This window comes from Pyrus communis, chromosome 8 (assembly GCF_963583255.1).
Source record: "Pyrus communis chromosome 8, drPyrComm1.1, whole genome shotgun sequence".
Lineage (NCBI taxonomy): Eukaryota > Viridiplantae > Streptophyta > Magnoliopsida > Rosales > Rosaceae > Pyrus > Pyrus communis.
In genome coordinates, this window is record NC_084810.1 from 22490204 (window position 1) to 22507851 (window position 17648).

Here is a 17648-nt window from a genome sequence, read left to right on the forward strand (position 1 = left end):
AAAGCCAAAAACAAGAAGCTAAAACCGACTTTTTTTCACATCTGTTTTACATAAAAGTTTACCAAACACTATAATACTGTTTTTTTTATTTTAAAAAAAGCACTTTTACAAAAAAATTTACCAAACACTCTGCTGCTTATTCTCACAGCACGGCATAATCGGTTTTTTTTCAAAGCACAGCAATACCAAACCAGCCCTTAATCTCTTACATGTAAATCGTATCTTGTGTGTATTACAAGAGGAAAGAATATGGGCTAATGATCAATTTGGTTACGTCCTTCTAACATTCTGATTACTTAAAAAAATAATAACAAGAAGAAACCAACCCTAAATGGATAGTGCTCTTCAGTCTTCACGCATACCGTTTATACTAGTTTTGTTTTTTGGACAAACTAAGTTACTTTTCCATTAAACAAAAAGACTAATACAAGGAAAAGAGAGCCCAAAAGGCATACCAGAACCAAAATACCAGCCCATCAAGAAAAAGTAAATCCAACACAAAGCCCAAAAGACATGAGTGAAAAACAACAGAAACACTAAAACCAAACAGAGCAACAGGGTCAACGGAAACTGGGGGTGAGCGAGCCACCAGCGTAGTGAGCGCTCCCATAATCCTACCAAATAGTGCAAAAATCACTTTTAACAGCAACCCAAAACCCAAGCTCGTCACCGAGGAGAAGCACCAGGGGCCCTGGTAGCTGTGGTTTGTAGTTGTGGACACACAACGGAAGGAAGCATCGTTACAAGAGAGGTGTCTAAAGGTTCCGATCTGAGACAAGCTCAGGAATGGAGACAAAGCTCAAAGAAAGCCAAAAGGAAAACAGAAATAAAGCACCGCAGGAGAAAACCAGAGGAGGGAAAGCTTGACGGGGGAAGGGGGAGGACTTGAGGGTGTGGGTGACGGGTTGGGTTGCGTCACGAGGGAAAAGGGCGGAGGGGGAAGGAGGAGGACTTGAGGGCGTGGGTAACGGGCTAGAGAGTAGAAAGAAGAGGGGTAGCAGCAAGAGAAAGCCGGCCGACTCCAACCAGAGGAAGGAGTCGGGGCTGGGAATTTTTTTTTTTTTTTGGGGGGGGGGGGGGGGGGTGGTGGTGGTGGTGTGTGGGGGGAGGAGTTCCTACACCGTTTATACTTGTATATGTGGAAAGGATTCAGAGTTTGCTGGTAGAAGATGGACGAAACAACGAATGTCGACCTTCAGCAATAATCTCCCCAGATGCTTTGTTTCTTAGAAGTACATGGGTTCCAGAGTAACGACCTCTTTGTCCTAACCGTTTTGAGGTGATCTCTAACTCATCCTGCAATTTGAGAGATAAAAATTGATCAGATGCTATAGCTCTTCGAAAAATCTGATAAAATCAGAATGATACAGAGAAAAGATGTTCAAGCAAGAAATATCCAAACAGGAATCATATAACACCAGCACACGACGAGTAAGAAAAACCCCAATATTAGAACCATAAGAACATAGCCAAATGTGCATGGAAATGATCCTAAAAGATTGTTTAGAAATGATAATCATTCTTTCCCCTTGACAAAAAATACTCAAGGCGGATCAAACTCGTATTCATGAGAGTTAAACCTAAGACCTTGAGAAAAGTTGAGAGAGACAACTATCCATTACAGTAACCAAATTCTGAAAATCAAAATATGAAGGGAAATCATTCCGATCCATTGAAACCAGACCTATAATGGGTTTTCCAGCACATAAGTTCATACATTTGCAAACTGTTAGATTGAACGTGGACATGTATGGCCAATTCAGAGGTTGCTATGGACAACATATATCTGAAACAAAAAATGGGGATTTATGACTTAGTGAAAGCTTTGCTTACATTAAGCTTCGCCTTTGCCATGTACGAGATGGACATGTCCACTGAAACGGTCATAGGGATATGTGGAACAAAAACAGTAGAGGCACCAACTACATCAACAAGGGTTGCAATTACACCATTAGCCAGATTTCCAGCTCTATCCTGCAAACAATTGAAACACAGTTCCAAACTTACTCACAAGCAACTCGCGTTTTCAATAAATATCACCAATACTAATTGCATCAAATTTCCCGCTAAAAAAATTTGAGCTGTTAGGAGAAGAATCAATGGTTTCTATATCAATCAAATCCACCTGTCAATTTGATAATTGAAGATAAAAGCTTGGTTTTTAAATACTCAAGATCCTCCTCTCGAGAGTATGAATCCCACATCGTGCAAGGGAACCTTGACTAATAGTTTAAAATCAATGGGACTCTCCCTCCTATTGCCATTTGGTAATGCCTCACATTCCAATACTTCCTCTATCCTACGAAGACTTGGAAAGAGACTATAAGAAAATATATGACGTACTTGAGCTAAAGGTAGACTTGGGGCAAAACAGAGCATAGTTCTAAGATTAATACCGCCCACCCGACATAGTGGGATTAAGGCTTTGTTGTTGTTGTAAAGCTACAAGCTCAATTGGAAGTTATTGACCCTAATTTTATTTATATTTTCGCTGCAAAACCTAAATTTATTTTTTGTACTCTTAATTAATCCAAATTACTGGTGGATTCAAACCCTAACCAAGCTTAGATTAGTAATTAGCATTTTAATAAATAAAAACGGAAGCTAATTCCAGAAATTATACGAGGAAAAGTGGGTGAGCGGTGGGAAGACTCACAGTGAGGCGGGGAGGGACTTTGAAAGTGCAGACGACGAATCCGGGTTGGACTCGGTCGACTCGGATGCCTGACTCAACGAAATGATCGTATATACTCCTGTCGCTTGGAAAAACGAGGCGCGACACGGCCTCTGACTCGTCCTCCGTCACTTCCAGATACTTCTTTGCATCCTCCATTATTGGAGCCAAACTCTCTCCTCTCATCTCTTTGGAAGACTGGAACAACGAATAAGAACGTTGAAAACCCCAAAAATGTCCACATTGAAGGCTGCATAATTTCGGAAAGCCGATTTTGTTGGGGTAAGTTTAAGGTTAGAACGGTTCACACACCCTTTTTACATCCATATTTTATTGTTAATTTTTATTTATGAATCGGTTGAATTTCATTTGATTCGACGGTTGGAAATTGAAAAATGTGTATGATATGTGAAAATAGGTCTATCCACCACCAAATTTGAATGTGCAAAGGGTAATGAGATCAGAGTTTATTGAGGTGATACTAGTATCGGATTCGTGGAGTTTTTTTAACCGTTAAATATTTAGTCAAAAATATAAATCAATATCTAACGACTAAAAAGTGCAGAGTATCGTATTGTTTGGAGTACCATAAATTTTGGAATTAGATCCTCTCTTGAGCACAAGCTCAGGATCCTGCTGATCAGTTCACGTAAGCCGTTGCATTTTGATCTTACAGTTGCAATTATTATAACTTTTAGAATAACCTTTTGTTTGTAGTCGTTGGATCAAAATCTAACGACTCACGTGTGCAAGAACATCCTGAATTTGTGCTCATGAGAGGATCCAATTCCATAAATTTTTTTATAAGATCATGCATCGAAGCCTATTCAACCCTTTTTTTAATAAAATAATTTATTAACACTAAAACCAAAATATATGATAATTTAATATCAAACTCATAATTTCTATCTAGGACCACAACCACGAGAGTCGATGATTGGGCATTTGAGTCATTCAAGTTAGCCCAACTGGCAAGAGATGGTCGAGTTTTAATTTGGATTATGATACTGAAGGTTTCCATCCTTCCAATGTAAACAAGAAAAAGGAAACATTGTGTTTTGAAGTATATTACAAAGTTTACAAGATTGCTCTCTTCGATTGCTTTGGTCAACATTAGATGCTTCGATCTTTCCAATACCATATTGCAGTATAACGTGAAATGAATGAGTGAGATTTAAAGAAATAGATCAGTAATGCTATTGTGGTCACGCGACTCACGCCAGTTAATTAGGATGTAAGCTAACCTCCACTATCTATTTTAAAAAGAAAAGGAAATTAGCATCCAATAACCTAGGAAGCAGAAATTTGGACATACTGAAAACCATGTCACGGAAAATCTCACCCCTAAAATTACAACGAGAAAAGAAAGCCAGACTTCGAAGGAAAATGCAAAACCGGCGACCGGAGTGAAGATTCAGGTTATGTTTGGTTGCGTACGAAAGAATCAATGAAAAAGATAAAGCGAAAAACAAGAACAATGGCAGTAAAAAATAGTCCACCCAATCTGAGTTAAAACACAATTCTCGATCCTTATTCAATGAAAAACACTTACAAGAAAGCGAATCTACAAAAAGATTCAACCTACGCCCCCAAAGAGCTCCGTCCATTCCAGTTATATACATACTGAAGTAAAAAAGGACTCAGAGTTTGCTAGCATGTCTACCAAACAACGAATGCCGACCTTCAGCAATAACCTCACCAGTTGCTTTGTTTCTCAGAAGCACTATTGTTCCTGAATAACCCCCTCTTTGTCCTAACACCCTTGATGTGATCTCTAACTCGTCCTGCAATTTGACATAAAGAGAGAGAGAGCAGACATTATAGCCAGTAAATATCCGAATGCACATCGTATACCAAACACACATGACAAGTTAAGGTAAAGCACGCCACTGGAAACACCAAATAGTACCGAAGTTCTCAAACTCATAATACAAAACAGTATCGCGATTCGAAAAGCAGTCTAACATGAAATAGTGGCAAAATTCCAAGGGAAATCCTACTTCCCAAGCTATTCACATGGGAAACGATCCCCTAATACTTTTGAGAACTGATCATCATTATAGAAGCCAAATTCTGCAAATACAAATAGGAAAAGAAAAAAAATTCTGACAAATTGAAACAGGCTTAAGAGGCAAAGTTAGTTGTATACTGATAAAGTGATAAGAAAACAAGCTGGTGTGAGATTTTGGGGGCATATAACTTCAAACGTTGTCGAAACTAGTGACATTCAAGAAAGCCTGTCAAATTGAACACCAGCACTATTGACAAGTGCAAATCATATACCGCACACATGACAAGAAAGGTAAAACCAATCCAAAGGAACCACAAAATAGTTACAGAAACCCAAATTAGCCCTACTTACTTCCCATAATACTTTTGAAAATTGATCATCATTGTAGTAGCCAAACTCTGAAATTAAAACCAGGAAACCAAATATTTCTGGCAAATTGAAACCAGGCTTAAATTGGCAATGTTGGTCTTACATACAAAACAAGCTAACAACATTTGGTAACATTCAGTTCAAGACAGCATGCTAAACTGAACACATACATCCAGATACGACAAATCGAAACGCAGCTAACAATGCATAAATGTCAAAGGGAAACCGGGATATTCGAGTGAAAAGCTTTGCTTACATCAAGCTTGGGACTGGACATAAACGAGATGGACATGTCCACTGAAACATTCATAGGAAGACCCTCAACATGAACAACGGCGCCACCCACTTCATCGACCAGGTTTGCAATTGCACCATTAGCCAACCTTCCACTTCTATCCTACAAATAAAATTCCGAAGTTGCAAACTTTAAGCCAAACCAATTTTGGATCACAGGCTCACAGCTCAAATTAGCTAAATTTCAAGTTAAATCAACTAAAATTCAATATAAATCAGCTAAATTTCAGGTTAAATTAGCTAGCTACAAGTAAAATTAGTTCAATTTTAAGCTAAATTAGCTAAGTTTTAAGTTTAAATTAGCTAAATTTCAATCTAAATTAGCGGAATTTTATGCTACTAACAGTACCAATCAGTAAAAGAAGTTAATTTCGATTAAAATTATGGAAAATTTGACTTGTGATCGAACGAGTGAGGGGTTCTGTGGCTTACGGTGAGGCGGGGAGGGACCTTGAAAGAACAGACGACGAGTCCGGGTTCGACTCGGTCGACTCGGATGCCGCGAAGAGCGTAATACTCGTAGAAGCTCGGCCCGGCGCCGGCTTGGTGAGGTGGAACGGTGAGTCGTGACGCGGCCTCTGACTCGTCGTGGGTCAGGTCCAAGGATTTCTTCGCCTTCTCCATGCTGGCTTTTGCAGCGCCTTGATTCGGATCCTTCTCTGCAGACGTTGAGGTCAAAATAACGGCCTGGGTTGGACTGGGCCTATTCGTTTCTAAAGTTGGGTTATTTTTAAGCCCACGTAAGCTTATGATAGGGGAGCTTTATACAGTGGAACACTAATTCGCTGCTAAATTTTGGAAAAGGATTCTCGTTGGATTATTTTTTTAGAGATTTCATGATTGTGACCGTTTATCGTACATCGTGCGGTCAGAAATCATTTCAAAATGTAAAATTTAAAATTAAATATAAATAGTACCTAAGGAAAACTGACCGCACGATATACAATGAATGATCACGATTACGGGATTCCTAGGATTCCTAGGAAAAGGATTCCCTAAATTTTAAACACAAATTAAACATGTGTCCATCTGTAATTGATTAAAAGCATGAAATGTTGCTAAATTTGTAGTAGCCAATACACAACGTGGGGTTTTTTAGGGCAACTTAAATCGGACGGTGAAATGTACAATACGAGCGGATCGAAAGTAACCCTCCATGCAACCACATATTAATATCGTTATATTGACATCTTGATACTAAATAATATAAAAAACAACTATCAAATATCAATGATATATTAACAATACAAACTTACATCAGAATCCGTACTTCTTACTAAAAAAAATTCAGTTTAAATTAACAACATTGTATTTCACAATTTCACTTAGTAACATAGTAAGATCTCAAGCAACATTGAGGAAAAATAATCTTAATATATATAAAGTATACCTTCCAATTTTATATCGATTTGTTAAATTTAGTTGGCATCTTTTGTCTCTCAGCTTTCTCATAAAATATACAATGGTCATACACTTGTTACAATTTGATATAGTAAAATGAGGTCTGTGCGTGCACGTGCGTGTCTGAGAAGTTGTGCAGTACATGCCATGCATACAAGGAGATCGAGCATGCTTGAAGTGGCCTCGGGTGATGATATTTCTATGGACATCTTTTTTGGAAGGTGATCGAAATGTAAAAAGACAAGCATCGAGCAAGTATTTCGAGAATTAATATATTAATAAATCAAAGATTCTAGGTCTCTTATTTTCGACTTCAAATCTTCTACCCCGAAAACTCCCTGTGACCAGGAGCATTTTTACCATCACTATGAATTATAGTGTATGCTCATAATACACCTCATCATCTGCCACATGTTTTTTTGCTTAACTTTGGTAAATATTTTTCAAAATTGAAAAATGAACGTTTAATATGAAAGTTAATCAGTCACTTAATACTACAATCTAGTAATATTCATCTTCACTTGTAAGTGAGATATCTTAGGTTCGATTCTTGCCAAAAGAGAATTTGAATCACATTATTGCTAGCCCATTGTAAGGCTAAAGTCATCCTCTTTCCCATCCCTCTCAGTGTTGATAATATTATTTGTTAAAAAAGAAATATGAAAGTTAATCAAGGTTAACTGAAAAGAACCAAAAAAAATAAATAAATAAATAAAGGGTTAATCAATGTTAAGTGAAAAGACACAAAGCAGATGATGAAATGTATGATAAAAATACATCATAGTTTATAGGGAAGTGCAAAAATATTTCGATTTGTGACATCTTCCCTGGGAAGAGATCCCCTCCGGATCTCTCCCACAAAATCCCACTAATCAATTAATTTTGACGCTTGAAATTTGATCCAACTACTATAAACAGGTAGCCTTTTTAAAAAGTATAATTTTAACCTTGAATTAAATTTCAAAAGTCTAGATTAATTTATTGGAGAACTTTGGTGGGAGATATTTGGATAAGATCTCTTCCCATATTCCTTTATAACCTACCTCATTGAATGACACGTAAAACATTTTGCGTGCAGAGGATTTGAACTCCTTATTTCTTACCACCACACATTGGTTTGGGAATGCTACATAAGTTGTGGATTTCGATGTCAATGGTGGTGTCCGTAGTGCAGTTGACCTACAAATTTTGTGCACGTCCGCAACGCAAGGATGTGGTTGGATTTTGCATTTGTTTACGTTCACAAACCCAGAATCCAAGAAAAGTGTGCGACTAATGCGTTGGGCTTTCTGTGGGCCGGAAAGCTGTAAGTTTCCTTCTTCTTCACACTGACTGATATTTGCTTGCTCGCCCTTCTGCTGCAAGCAAAGTTTTGAAGACTCATCAAGAAGTTTCAACAAGATAATCATGCACTAGCAAACGTTTTAACTTCTACACAAATTCATTTGTTATATACCAAATAATTTGATGTATTATTGTTCGATTCAATCCAACAAAAAAAAATAATATATATATATATATATGAATATAAGATTACCGAAAAGAAAAATAATTTTCGCAGTATTATTTTTTGCTCCTACGCTTCTTTTATTTTTATCCGTTGATTATTCAATTCAAGGACTATAAAGAAATGAGTGCATAAGAACATAAAAAGAGGATGCGGAAATCATTTTTTCGATGGAGTAAGTTTTCACACTTCATTGTTCTTAATAGACAACTTATATTTGAAGTAAAAAGTTATTAAGATAATAAGACGACCTAAATCTTGTTTAGTGAACAAGCATTGTAACTGCTCAGTGCTAACTTATATTTCAGCTTCTGTTGACTATTCTAATAATTTAGATCGAGAGGAACATCAGGCTCAGTTGTTCACCCGTCTACATAATTGAGATAAGTTAATGCATGTACTAACTAAAATATGTCGATGTGTGAATGTAATTGGGATGTCAACATTTCTTGATCCGTGTTTGAAACGTCACATTTTGGATTCGATTTTTGACACTGATGAATCACACTATGATAATTAAGGATAAGCTAAAATTCCTATATGAGTTTTCCAACCCCAAAAAATAAATTGCCGTGACAAAACAACCTTTGAATCCTTTTAAAAAATAAAAATAAACAGGCCTTACAACATAAATAACGTTTTATTATATGCATGCTGCTAAAATTGCCGTAAATTCCTATACGCATAGGATTCTTCTTCCTCTGTGACCCCTGCATCTCCATGCTAATTGCTTAGAAAAATTAAAAAAAAAAAATTAAAAAAAAATTCATGATACCATAAAATCCCAAAAAGGAGGTTTTTCCGGGGTTTCCATTTTTTTTTCCAATTTCCCATTCCTTTCTCAACTTCGCCGCCGCTCTCTCACTGACACACCACTTCCTTCTTCTGCCATGCACGCACTCTCAACTACCACCGCCTCCGCCCTCCTCCTCCAACTCTAAAAGAGCAATGAAACCCCAGACTCGCCGTCTATCCACCTGTCACCGTCACCCTACCAAACCCATCACCGGATTCTGCGCCCCCTGCCTAAGCGAACGCCTCGCCGGCCTCGACTCCGCCGCCGCCACCGCTCACCATGAACCCCCGACCCAGAACCCCCATTCCGGGTCTGAGCTCCGGAGAAGCAAGTCGTGTTCCGGAACGAGAACCGAATCGTCGTCGGACAACGCACTTGACCCGACCCGGCGCAAGTCCTGCGATGTAAGGGCCCGGAACACTCTGTCCGAGCTCTTCAACATCGACGACGACCGCAAGGGAGTGCCGAGAAAGTTCGATGTCGAAGTGAGAGATGAGGAGAAGAACGAAGGTGGAGACGAAGGTAATGTTTTGGATTTGGATGCGGATGCAGATGCGGAGTTCAAGACGATGAAGGAGTTGATAGATCTGGAATGGGAGAAGAAGAAGGGTGCGGGTAGGGATTTGAAGGACATTGCAGGGACATTTTGGGGAACGACGTCGGTTTTGTGCGGAAAGGTGAGGCAATGGCGGCGGAAGCAGAAGATGAAGAAGGTTGAGAACGAGGGTTTCGTGGCGGAGAAGCGGCGGGAGACCCAGTCGGAGGTTGGAGAGTACGCATTGGGGAGAAGATCGTGCGATACTGATCCGGATCCGGGTCGGATGTCAATGGACGAGCCTCGGGCTTCTTGGGACGGGTATTTGGGTCCGAGAGCCGCCCACCCGAGGCTGACCCGGATGGTTTCGGTTGTGGAAGAAAACTGGGAGCGGAGTCCAGGCGGGTCAGCTCAGACCAAAGACTATTACAATTCGCAGCGGCGGCGGAGCTTCGAACGGCCGAGTTTCGATCGATCCTTGGCGGCGGAGTTTGATGAGCTGAAGTTGGGATCAAATGCCAGAGTCTCCCCGGCCACTTCAGAGTTGTTCTATGGGGCCAAGCTGCTGATTACAGAGAAGGAATTGATGAGTTCGATGGGTTCGAATTCGAAGTTGAAACCTGTTGAAGATGATGAGCGCGCGGAAGAGAGCCGTGGCGGCGTTGGGATTGGCGGTGAACCTGTTTGTAAAAATGCAGCTTCGGAATCAACCAATGGGGTTGATGCTGACCACCAAAAGCTGAATAGGCGGCACAAGAAGTGGAGTTTTTGGGGTTTGATGCAGTGGAGAAGCGAGAAGAAATGCGTGGATGAAGAATCCGCGGATTCTTGGCAAAAGCTGAGGAGGGTTGCCAATGGAGAAGAAGCCAACGCGTCCGTGAGTCAGAAGCTGATTCGGAGTTACAGCGTCAGCTGCCAGAACCAGTGCAAAATGGTTGGCTTGTTAAGCAATGTGCATGGTGTTGGGGCGGAAAACAAATGTAATGAAGTGAAGACTCTGCAGAGGAACAAGAGTGCTCGGTATTCACCAAGCAATCTCGATCATGGGTTGCTGCGGTTTTACTTGACGCCGCTGAGGAGCTATAGGAGGAGCGAATCGGGGAAGAGCAGGCCAGGCAACAACTCACAATCTCTGCCCAAGAATGTCTTGTAGATGTATTTGTTATGTTGTAAAGCCGAATATAAATGCATTTTCTTCTTTTATGAGGAACACACACACTTCCCCCCTAACATGTTCTTACAATGCCAAAATTGCCAATAAGGCAATTTATCTTTGAAATCATTGGTTCACTCTAGTTCAATGAACGAGAAGCGGACGCGGACTCGGCATGTTGGTCAGAGCAGTGTGTTTGTGTTTGTCCCTTGTTTCTTTGCGAAGAGCTTTTGCTTGGTAGGGTTTTGTTAAAACAATAATGAGAATTCCGTAAAATTATTCAAGGTCTTGTACATTTATCTCACAACAATTCTTGAGCAAGCACTCACAAAGTGCTTTTATCCAAAAGCAATGTGGAACAGTAATCACTTTTACACACAAACGTCATAAACCCATAGCCATGCAAAACTTTTACAAATTTCACTCAGCGTCAACGACGTAGCCCTTCTCTTGAAGCTCCGAAATGACCTCAGTCTTCATCCTCACCCACAGCTTCTGAGCTTCCTGCTCCAGCTTCTTCTTCTGCAGCTCCTTCTGATAGTTAAATGCATCTTTGTCTGTCTCGACAAACCCTTTCGGGCCAATTGTCGTGCCGATCATTCCCCCCTTGGCAACAAACTCTTCCATGGCTTCCTCATCCCCAGGGTATGGGAACTCACGACGCTCATACAGGTGCGCTAGCTCTCTCTCTTCCTTGGGTCTAGGCTTCAGCGTCCACCACCCAAGTGGCGATTTCTCGTTGTAGAGCCAGGCCACGCCGAAGAGCGTGTATGTGCACACCAGTGCCTTGCCTATTTGCTTCCAGAAGTAGTAGTCTTCTTTGCCCAATCCCACTTTTTTCAAGTACTTCTCGGCATTGAACGATTTGGCCAATTGGTATCCTGAAATTAGCGCATTCAAAACGGAAGCAAGGGTTAGGGCATTTCACTGAGGCATTTGATCAAACACTTGGAGGGTTGTAAGAAAAATCGAAAGAGAAACACAAATTTTGGAAGCTGGAAGCTGCAACACATGAGGTTGATCAAACTATTACCTGCTTTAGCATCCTGATAGCGTTTGAGAACCATTTGCGATCGTTCAAATCGCTTAGTTTTCTGTAATCTTGCTCCGAGTCGAAACTAAATTTTCAGGGAGAATGACATGGTACACGTTAGATGAAGGGCCTCAAATGGCTTTTGTTTGAGGGTAAAGAGAGAATTGGGCTACGTCTTTAGTTATGACAACTGAGCCGGGTTTATATGACCCACCAACCAAGAAACCCAAAAATGAAAAAGGGCAAACAAGGCTTAACGCATACGTCACATGTTTACTTACTTAGAACAAGTACTGGAATAATTCTATAATTCCTTATTCTACATGGCACATGTTAAATGACAGGCCTCAAATGACATTCATGCGTTTACTTACACATACAAAATATAAAAACCATGCGACTCCCGCACTATAGTTAGTAATGCAATGCAATACCTAAAAAACTACGAATTAATTGATCTTATTCTCTATTCCTAACTTTTCTGATTGAGGGTTTCCCCTATTTCAAAACACAAATGTTTGGAGAGAATGGTTATTTTATAAACCAAAAAATCTACAATACTCCTAAATATTGAAGAAATTTTTCAGTGTGCTGAGAACACGACCTAGTATAAAAAGTATCATAATACAAGTCCAAGTCCAACCATTTGTATTTTGGTATACCAGGCTGTGTTCCAGCACACTAAAAAATCTCTCTAAAATTTGAATACAGTCACTTAGAACTTTTAGATCTAATCCAACGACAATCAAAGAAGATTGAATAGCCGTTGCCGGTGAACTGGATCAAAGGAGACTGAGTAGCCGTTGCCGACTGGCAAACTGTTTAATACTTCTAAGTATTGTAGCCCTACTCCCTTATGCACAAAAGTGTAAAGATTGACTTGTAATTCACTTCATTTTTAACAATTCTTGCTTCATTGAAAGTTTAACATCTCATAAGAACACTCACGTTTAACAGAATTGCATACACAAGACAAACTATATACAAGTGATTGAAGACCAAAGTAAAACCTAAAAATCACCATAGTACAGAAACAGCTTCGTATGGTATCACTTCTTTTCGCGATCAACGCAGAGTCCCGACGGTCTTTTTATACGTGTACCACTTGGCAATGAAGAGGTATACTCCTAGGTTAAGAACACTCAGCACAGCCAATAGCCAGAAGAAATAATCAAGGTGTCCGTAGTTCAAATTTTTCGGTATCCATCCAGGGTTGCCGTCCTTTTTAGTCGTTTTGGTAACGATGGTGATAAGAATAGAGTTGAAGTAGTTTCCTAGTGCAACGGTGGAGAGTGAGAGAGCAGAACACAGGCTCTTCATGGCGTCTGGGGCTTGATCATAGAATAACTCCAGCTGTCCTATGAATGTGAAAACTTCTGCAGCTCCTATGAGGAAATACTGAGGTACTTGCCAAAAGACTGACATGGGCATGTGGTCGCGTGTGTAATAGTTGTTCTGTCGAACACTTCGGAGTCTGATGAGTTCCAAAACTGCAGCACAGACCATGGAGAATATGGAGATGAAGAGGCCAATGCCCATCCTTTGGAGTGCAGTTAGGCCATTCTTGTGACCGGTGTATTTTCTAGCTGCTGGGACAATGATTCGATCGTATATTGGGACCCAAAAAATGACACTTAGGGTGTCAAAGATGGAAAGAGATGCTGCTGGGATTTCAAAGCTAGAGTGGCCAACACGAATATCCATGAGGGTGCCTTGAAACACAAAGAAGGTGCTCATCTGACTGTAGACTGCGGCAAAGATGATACCAGTGGCCCATATGGGAAGCAGCCTTATGATTGATTTTAGCTCCTCCACTTGGGTAACTGTACTGAGTCTCCATGGGCTTTTCGAGTCCTTTATCTGGTCACCTTGTACCTCCACCGCCGCTTTGTCAAAGAACCTGAGCAGTAAAATTTCAGGTCAACAGAACAGCAACAACAACGAAAGTAAAACTACAAAACCACTATTCGTTCGTTCCAATGCTAGAGAAAAAAGAACTCTCAATCTTATAGTTTGATTGCTCAACTGAAGTGAGCCTTACTCCCATCTTAGCAAAATTAACTATTACAAGTAACGAAGATTTTTCAGTTGAAAAACTAACCGGAATTCATTTGTGTGATCAAGCTTGTGGCTTCCTTGGATCGAAGATTCTGCATCTGCAGTCTCATACAAAAGGGACTTGTCTTCCGGTACTTTCAACTTGTAATTTCTAATGGATGCCACAATCACCTGAATTATGCGTGTCAAAGGACTACCTCCAGGCTTCTGATTCCTATACAACCGAGTCCCCGAAAAGAAACTCAGCACAGCAATTGCCATTGCCACTGCTGGAACGCCAAAACCCCATTCCCAACCCACGTTTTCTTGTATCCACACCAGCACAGAACTAGCAATCATAGCACCAACATTGATGGAAAAATAGAACCAGTTGAAGAAAGAACCCTTGTGCTTCTTCTCAACCTCATCGTCATCATCAAACTGGTCTGCTCCATAGGACGAGACACACGGCTTAATCCCACCCGTGCCCAGCGCTATTAGGTAAAGCGCTATGAAAGTTGCTGCAGTTTGTCCACCATTTGCATGGCAAACATCTTTGCTAACACAGGTTGGTTTCATGCCTGGGACCGATGCTGACATTGTCAAAAGTGTCATCCCCTATGAAAATTATCACACAATCCATAAATTTCTATTGATCGAGAAGATAAAAACGCAACAAAACCAAACAACAACAACAACCAGGGTCATATGTTTGGAAAAATTAAGGTAAAGGGTACGGTTGGAACCCTGCTGTAAGCTATGATTTGACTTAAGGGGCCACTTGCAAATCTCTTGGGATAAGCAAAATAGAAGTGTCGGCTTGATAATCATTTCATTTTTAGTTTTTAGTTTTCACTTTTATCTCTCGTTTCTCACGTATATTTTCCTTATATTTGTAACAAAAAACTCAATACGAAATAGTTATCAAACTGGCTAACGGCTTTTCCAAATTGAAATAAACTAAAGTAAGAATTTGAAGGCAGAAGAACTTACAATGACATAAATGATTGAGAAAGAGGCAATAGTCTTGTATCTTCCCAAATAGGCATCAGCCAGAAAAGCTCCAAGCAATGGAGTAAGGTAGCAAGTTCCACTCCAATTCGAGTTATTTTTCGCAGCAGCAGCATTCGTCTGGTTCAATTGAGTATTGAAATAAATCACCAGATTTGAGCTCATCCCATAATATGCCAACCTCTCACAGCATTCATTCCCTACTCACAAATCAAACCCAAAAACATCAATTAAAAAAAAAATTAGCATAATTAAAAATAAAAATAAAAACCCAATATTTGATACAATTTCCAGTACTAAAGTTCATGGGATGCTAGTTAGAGATCTTCAAAAAGTACCTAGAATAAAAGGGCAGGCTTTCCAGGTTCCTGTTGCATTTCTCTTTGCTGGGTTTCCACGAAAATCCACAGTCCCATCTTTGGTATACACATCATTTTCTTCTGCTACTGCTGCCTTGGTGGGCAAATCATCTTCTGCCATGGCTTCTGGACTCTCTTTTGCTCTTGCCCTTTTGGGGTACACCCAAAATTCACAAAGAATCAAGCTGCAAACCCAGCAACTGCATTAAACAAAAGGGTTAATCTTTTTCATCAATTTTTTGTCCAAATTATAGTAGAACATTACGTACCAGAGAAGCAAGGAGCAGGCTGGCAAAGATTCAGATGGATTTAATGAAGCCCTTTAAATGTAATTCTCTGTTATTGGCTAAAAGAGACGCTAAGGCAGTATAATGATGAGTACGGTGGTCCATTATATACGCTCCTATGGCGGAAAAGATTTTGCAAATGGCCAGTTGGTTGCATGGACTTGTCCCCAGAGGATGATGAGCAAATTCATCGGCTCATCAGTGCGGGTCCTACAGTGTGTGGACGTATATTTTGGATTTAAGGACAGATCCCTTGAACATAAAGCTGTGCCGTGGGGTTAGGGTGGAGATTCCAAGTTTTCGATAGCCGTTTGAAGTACAGTGGGTGAATATGTATACACCACAACCGTATAAGTTATTATTTAGCTATTTTCTTTTGGGAATGAGAACCTTCTCCGGATCCTCTTTGTGAGGATCTTAAGAATCTTCAAATCGTGTTTATTTATCATATATTGTGTGATCAGTTTTCGTCAGGTATTGTTTAGGTTTAATTTTAAATAAAAATATTTAAAATGATTTCTGATCGCACGATGTACGATAAACGAACATAATTTGAAGATCCCCAGGATCCTCATTCTTCTTTTGGCTTAGTGGTTGGGTTGGAGTTTCAAGCTTGTACTATTTTACACGGCATGTTTTGAGTTTGATTTTTGGCATCGATGAATCACATGATGATGGCCTAAAAATGCTGAAATATCTTTGTAAGTCTTTTCAACTTCCAAAAGAATGAACTACAATGTTGAAACCACTAACTGATCCACTTACTCGCACACTAGGTTGTGAGCGTTACATCCCATTTAAAGTGTGTCATGTGTTGGATGATTTACATCACTAAACTTAATTTTTATAAATAAAGTGTTTATTAATATGAGAGAAACAATGACTTTGTAAACAAATTTTGAGACGGATGCTCTTGTCTTCTGACAACTGGTCTTGGTGACATACCCTTCCTGTTGATGCTGTTGCTAGGGTGTGTTCTTACAGATGACAATGGACTTCATCCATATAATTTCCTTCTGCCGCTTGACAGACCTCCTCTTTAGATGGTAACTGAACATCCGTAAGTAAGTTCGACTCTACCATCAATGGAAAATTCAAGAAACACCTTAGTGCATAGAGTTCAGTTGCCAAAGAGGAAGAGCAAACTAGGTGCTTAATTTCATAGCTATGACTCTTTAAAATCTCCATAACAGTCTTGAACTACAACCCCACACCATTGTATATGTCTTTACTTATAAGTCGGAGGTCTTAGGTTCGAATCTCGTAATTAATAAGTTTGTAACCAATTCATTCTCCCATCTTTTAGTGAGTTAGTGTAAATGTACCGTTGTATTAAAAGAAAAAAGAGAAGGGACCAAGTTGACACTAAAGGAGAAACCAAGTTATATGCTACACTATTCTACACTAACGCAAGGAAAGAAGGTTTGAACCCAAAAACAGTGAGTTGAAATAAAAAGTATAACCACCAGAGCAATCCACCACTTGCAAATTTGAATTTCCTTTTTAATAAGACAGTTGTGTGACTTAATAGTTTTTATTTTATAAAATGCTACGATATTCATTAATGACTTAGTAAAATATGTACAAGAAGAAGATAAGATAAACCTCAATGGACTTTCTTTAAAAAATACTAACAGAGATTTCAACTTGATTGAAGAAAAAAGAATGCTGCACAGACAATTATACGACATTACACACCATTAATATCCTCTAATAAGAGATCCATAACCATTATCCATGCTCATGCAATAAAATGTACACTTTTAATGAAAAGTAATGGGCAGTGATATCTGCACACCTATTATTACTTCTCATACCTTTTTCAATTTTTGGTGATCAGGTTGAATGAATTGAAAAAAATTAATAATAAAAAATTAATAAAGATGTATCTGAGATAAATATGAATGTGTTAAAAACATTTTTCAAAATAATGTATTCATTTTTCCAAATAAGTGTACACGTGTGTGCTGTGATTTCTCACGTAGAGAAATATTACCCTTTTTAAGAAGCCGAGCAATATTGTTCCGCACTAATTAATACAAAATTGAATCTAGTACAAATCCTCGAGAGTTAATTATGGATTTTATATTGTGGCCTCTGACTCTGTTAGACGAGAGGAGGAGAGTGGAATGAAACGCTGAACTCAATGCAAGTAAAGTACTTTTATTCTTGCAAGTGGTC

At 39.4% G+C, this 17648-nt stretch overlaps 5 protein-coding genes across 6 annotated transcripts; 1 reads left to right on the plus strand and 4 right to left on the minus strand.

The window, feature by feature from the left end:
* Positions 1 to 1096: 1096 nt before the first annotated feature.
* On the minus strand, positions 1097 to 2933 carry LOC137742576 (uncharacterized). Its single transcript, XM_068482486.1, has 3 exons — positions 2657 to 2933; positions 1834 to 1974; positions 1097 to 1296 (listed from the first exon to the last, which is right to left on the minus strand). Exons 1-3 carry the CDS (start codon positions 2858 to 2860, stop codon positions 1150 to 1152), a joined length of 492 nt encoding a protein of 163 aa, XP_068338587.1. The 5' UTR covers positions 2861 to 2933; the 3' UTR covers positions 1097 to 1149.
* A 1289-nt stretch (positions 2934 to 4222) lies between these two features.
* On the minus strand, positions 4223 to 6026 carry LOC137743446 (uncharacterized). The gene is made up of 3 exons (XM_068483335.1): positions 5781 to 6026; positions 5311 to 5451; positions 4223 to 4458 (listed from the first exon to the last, which is right to left on the minus strand). Exons 1-3 carry the CDS (start codon positions 5970 to 5972, stop codon positions 4315 to 4317), a joined length of 477 nt encoding a protein of 158 aa, XP_068339436.1. The 5' UTR covers positions 5973 to 6026; the 3' UTR covers positions 4223 to 4314.
* Positions 6027 to 9077: 3051 nt separating this feature from the next.
* Positions 9078 to 10817, plus strand: LOC137742250 (protein OCTOPUS-like). The gene has a single exon (XM_068482068.1). It carries the CDS (start codon positions 9205 to 9207, stop codon positions 10738 to 10740), a length of 1536 nt encoding a protein of 511 aa, XP_068338169.1. The 5' UTR covers positions 9078 to 9204; the 3' UTR covers positions 10741 to 10817.
* A 166-nt stretch (positions 10818 to 10983) lies between these two features.
* LOC137742251 (uncharacterized) lies at positions 10984 to 11933 on the minus strand. The gene is made up of 2 exons (XM_068482069.1): positions 11774 to 11933; positions 10984 to 11621 (listed from the first exon to the last, which is right to left on the minus strand). The coding sequence occupies exons 1-2, from the start codon at positions 11805 to 11807 to the stop codon at positions 11161 to 11163; spliced, it is 495 nt and encodes a 164-aa protein (XP_068338170.1). The 5' UTR covers positions 11808 to 11933; the 3' UTR covers positions 10984 to 11160.
* A 711-nt stretch (positions 11934 to 12644) lies between these two features.
* LOC137743430 (protein NRT1/ PTR FAMILY 8.2-like) lies at positions 12645 to 15643 on the minus strand. 2 transcript variants are annotated; one of them, XM_068483319.1, is made up of 5 exons: positions 15450 to 15643; positions 15160 to 15365; positions 14804 to 15021; positions 13875 to 14428; positions 12645 to 13673 (listed from the first exon to the last, which is right to left on the minus strand). In XM_068483319.1, exons 2-5 carry the CDS (start codon positions 15299 to 15301, stop codon positions 12839 to 12841), a joined length of 1749 nt encoding a protein of 582 aa, XP_068339420.1. In that variant the 5' UTR covers positions 15302 to 15365; positions 15450 to 15643; the 3' UTR covers positions 12645 to 12838. The 2 variants fall into 2 exon arrangements, with proteins under 2 accessions (XP_068339420.1, XP_068339419.1); XM_068483318.1 differs by having other exon boundaries at positions 15160 to 15380; positions 15450 to 15641.
* Positions 15644 to 17648: the final 2005 nt, after the last annotated feature.

Bases quoted from the DNA above. Each gene is read 5' to 3' on its own strand.
- LOC137743430 (XM_068483319.1), bottom strand. From the start codon at position 15,301: ATGGCAGAAGATGATTTGCCCACCAAGGCAGCAGTAGCAGAAGAAAAT. The intron at 15,022-15,159 runs GTACTTTTTGAA...ATTTGTGAGTAG, and splicing joins AGCCTGCCCTTTTATTCTAG to GGAATGAATGCTGTGAGAGG. The intron at 13,674-13,874 runs GTTAGTTTTTCA...TTTACTGCTCAG, and splicing joins GATCACACAAATGAATTCCG to GTTCTTTGACAAAGCGGCGG.
- LOC137742576 (XM_068482486.1), bottom strand. From the start codon at position 2,860: ATGAGAGGAGAGAGTTTGGCTCCAATAATGGAGGATGCAAAGAAGTAT. The intron at 1,975-2,656 runs GTGAGTCTTCCC...AATTGTTTGCAG, and splicing joins AAGTCCCTCCCCGCCTCACT to GATAGAGCTGGAAATCTGGC. The intron at 1,297-1,833 runs GTAAGCAAAGCT...CTCAAATTGCAG, and splicing joins TGGCAAAGGCGAAGCTTAAT to GATGAGTTAGAGATCACCTC.
- LOC137742250 (XM_068482068.1), top strand. From the start codon at position 9,205: ATGAAACCCCAGACTCGCCGTCTATCCACCTGTCACCGTCACCCTACC.
- LOC137742251 (XM_068482069.1), bottom strand. From the start codon at position 11,807: ATGGTTCTCAAACGCTATCAGGATGCTAAAGCAG. The intron at 11,622-11,773 runs GTAATAGTTTGA...CGCTAATTTCAG, and splicing joins CTATCAGGATGCTAAAGCAG to GATACCAATTGGCCAAATCG.
- LOC137743446 (XM_068483335.1), bottom strand. From the start codon at position 5,972: ATGGAGAAGGCGAAGAAATCCTTGGACCTGACCCACGACGAGTCAGAG. The intron at 5,452-5,780 runs GTAAGCCACAGA...TTTTATTTGTAG, and splicing joins AGGTCCCTCCCCGCCTCACC to GATAGAAGTGGAAGGTTGGC. The intron at 4,459-5,310 runs GTAAGCAAAGCT...GTCAAATTGCAG, and splicing joins TGTCCAGTCCCAAGCTTGAT to GACGAGTTAGAGATCACATC.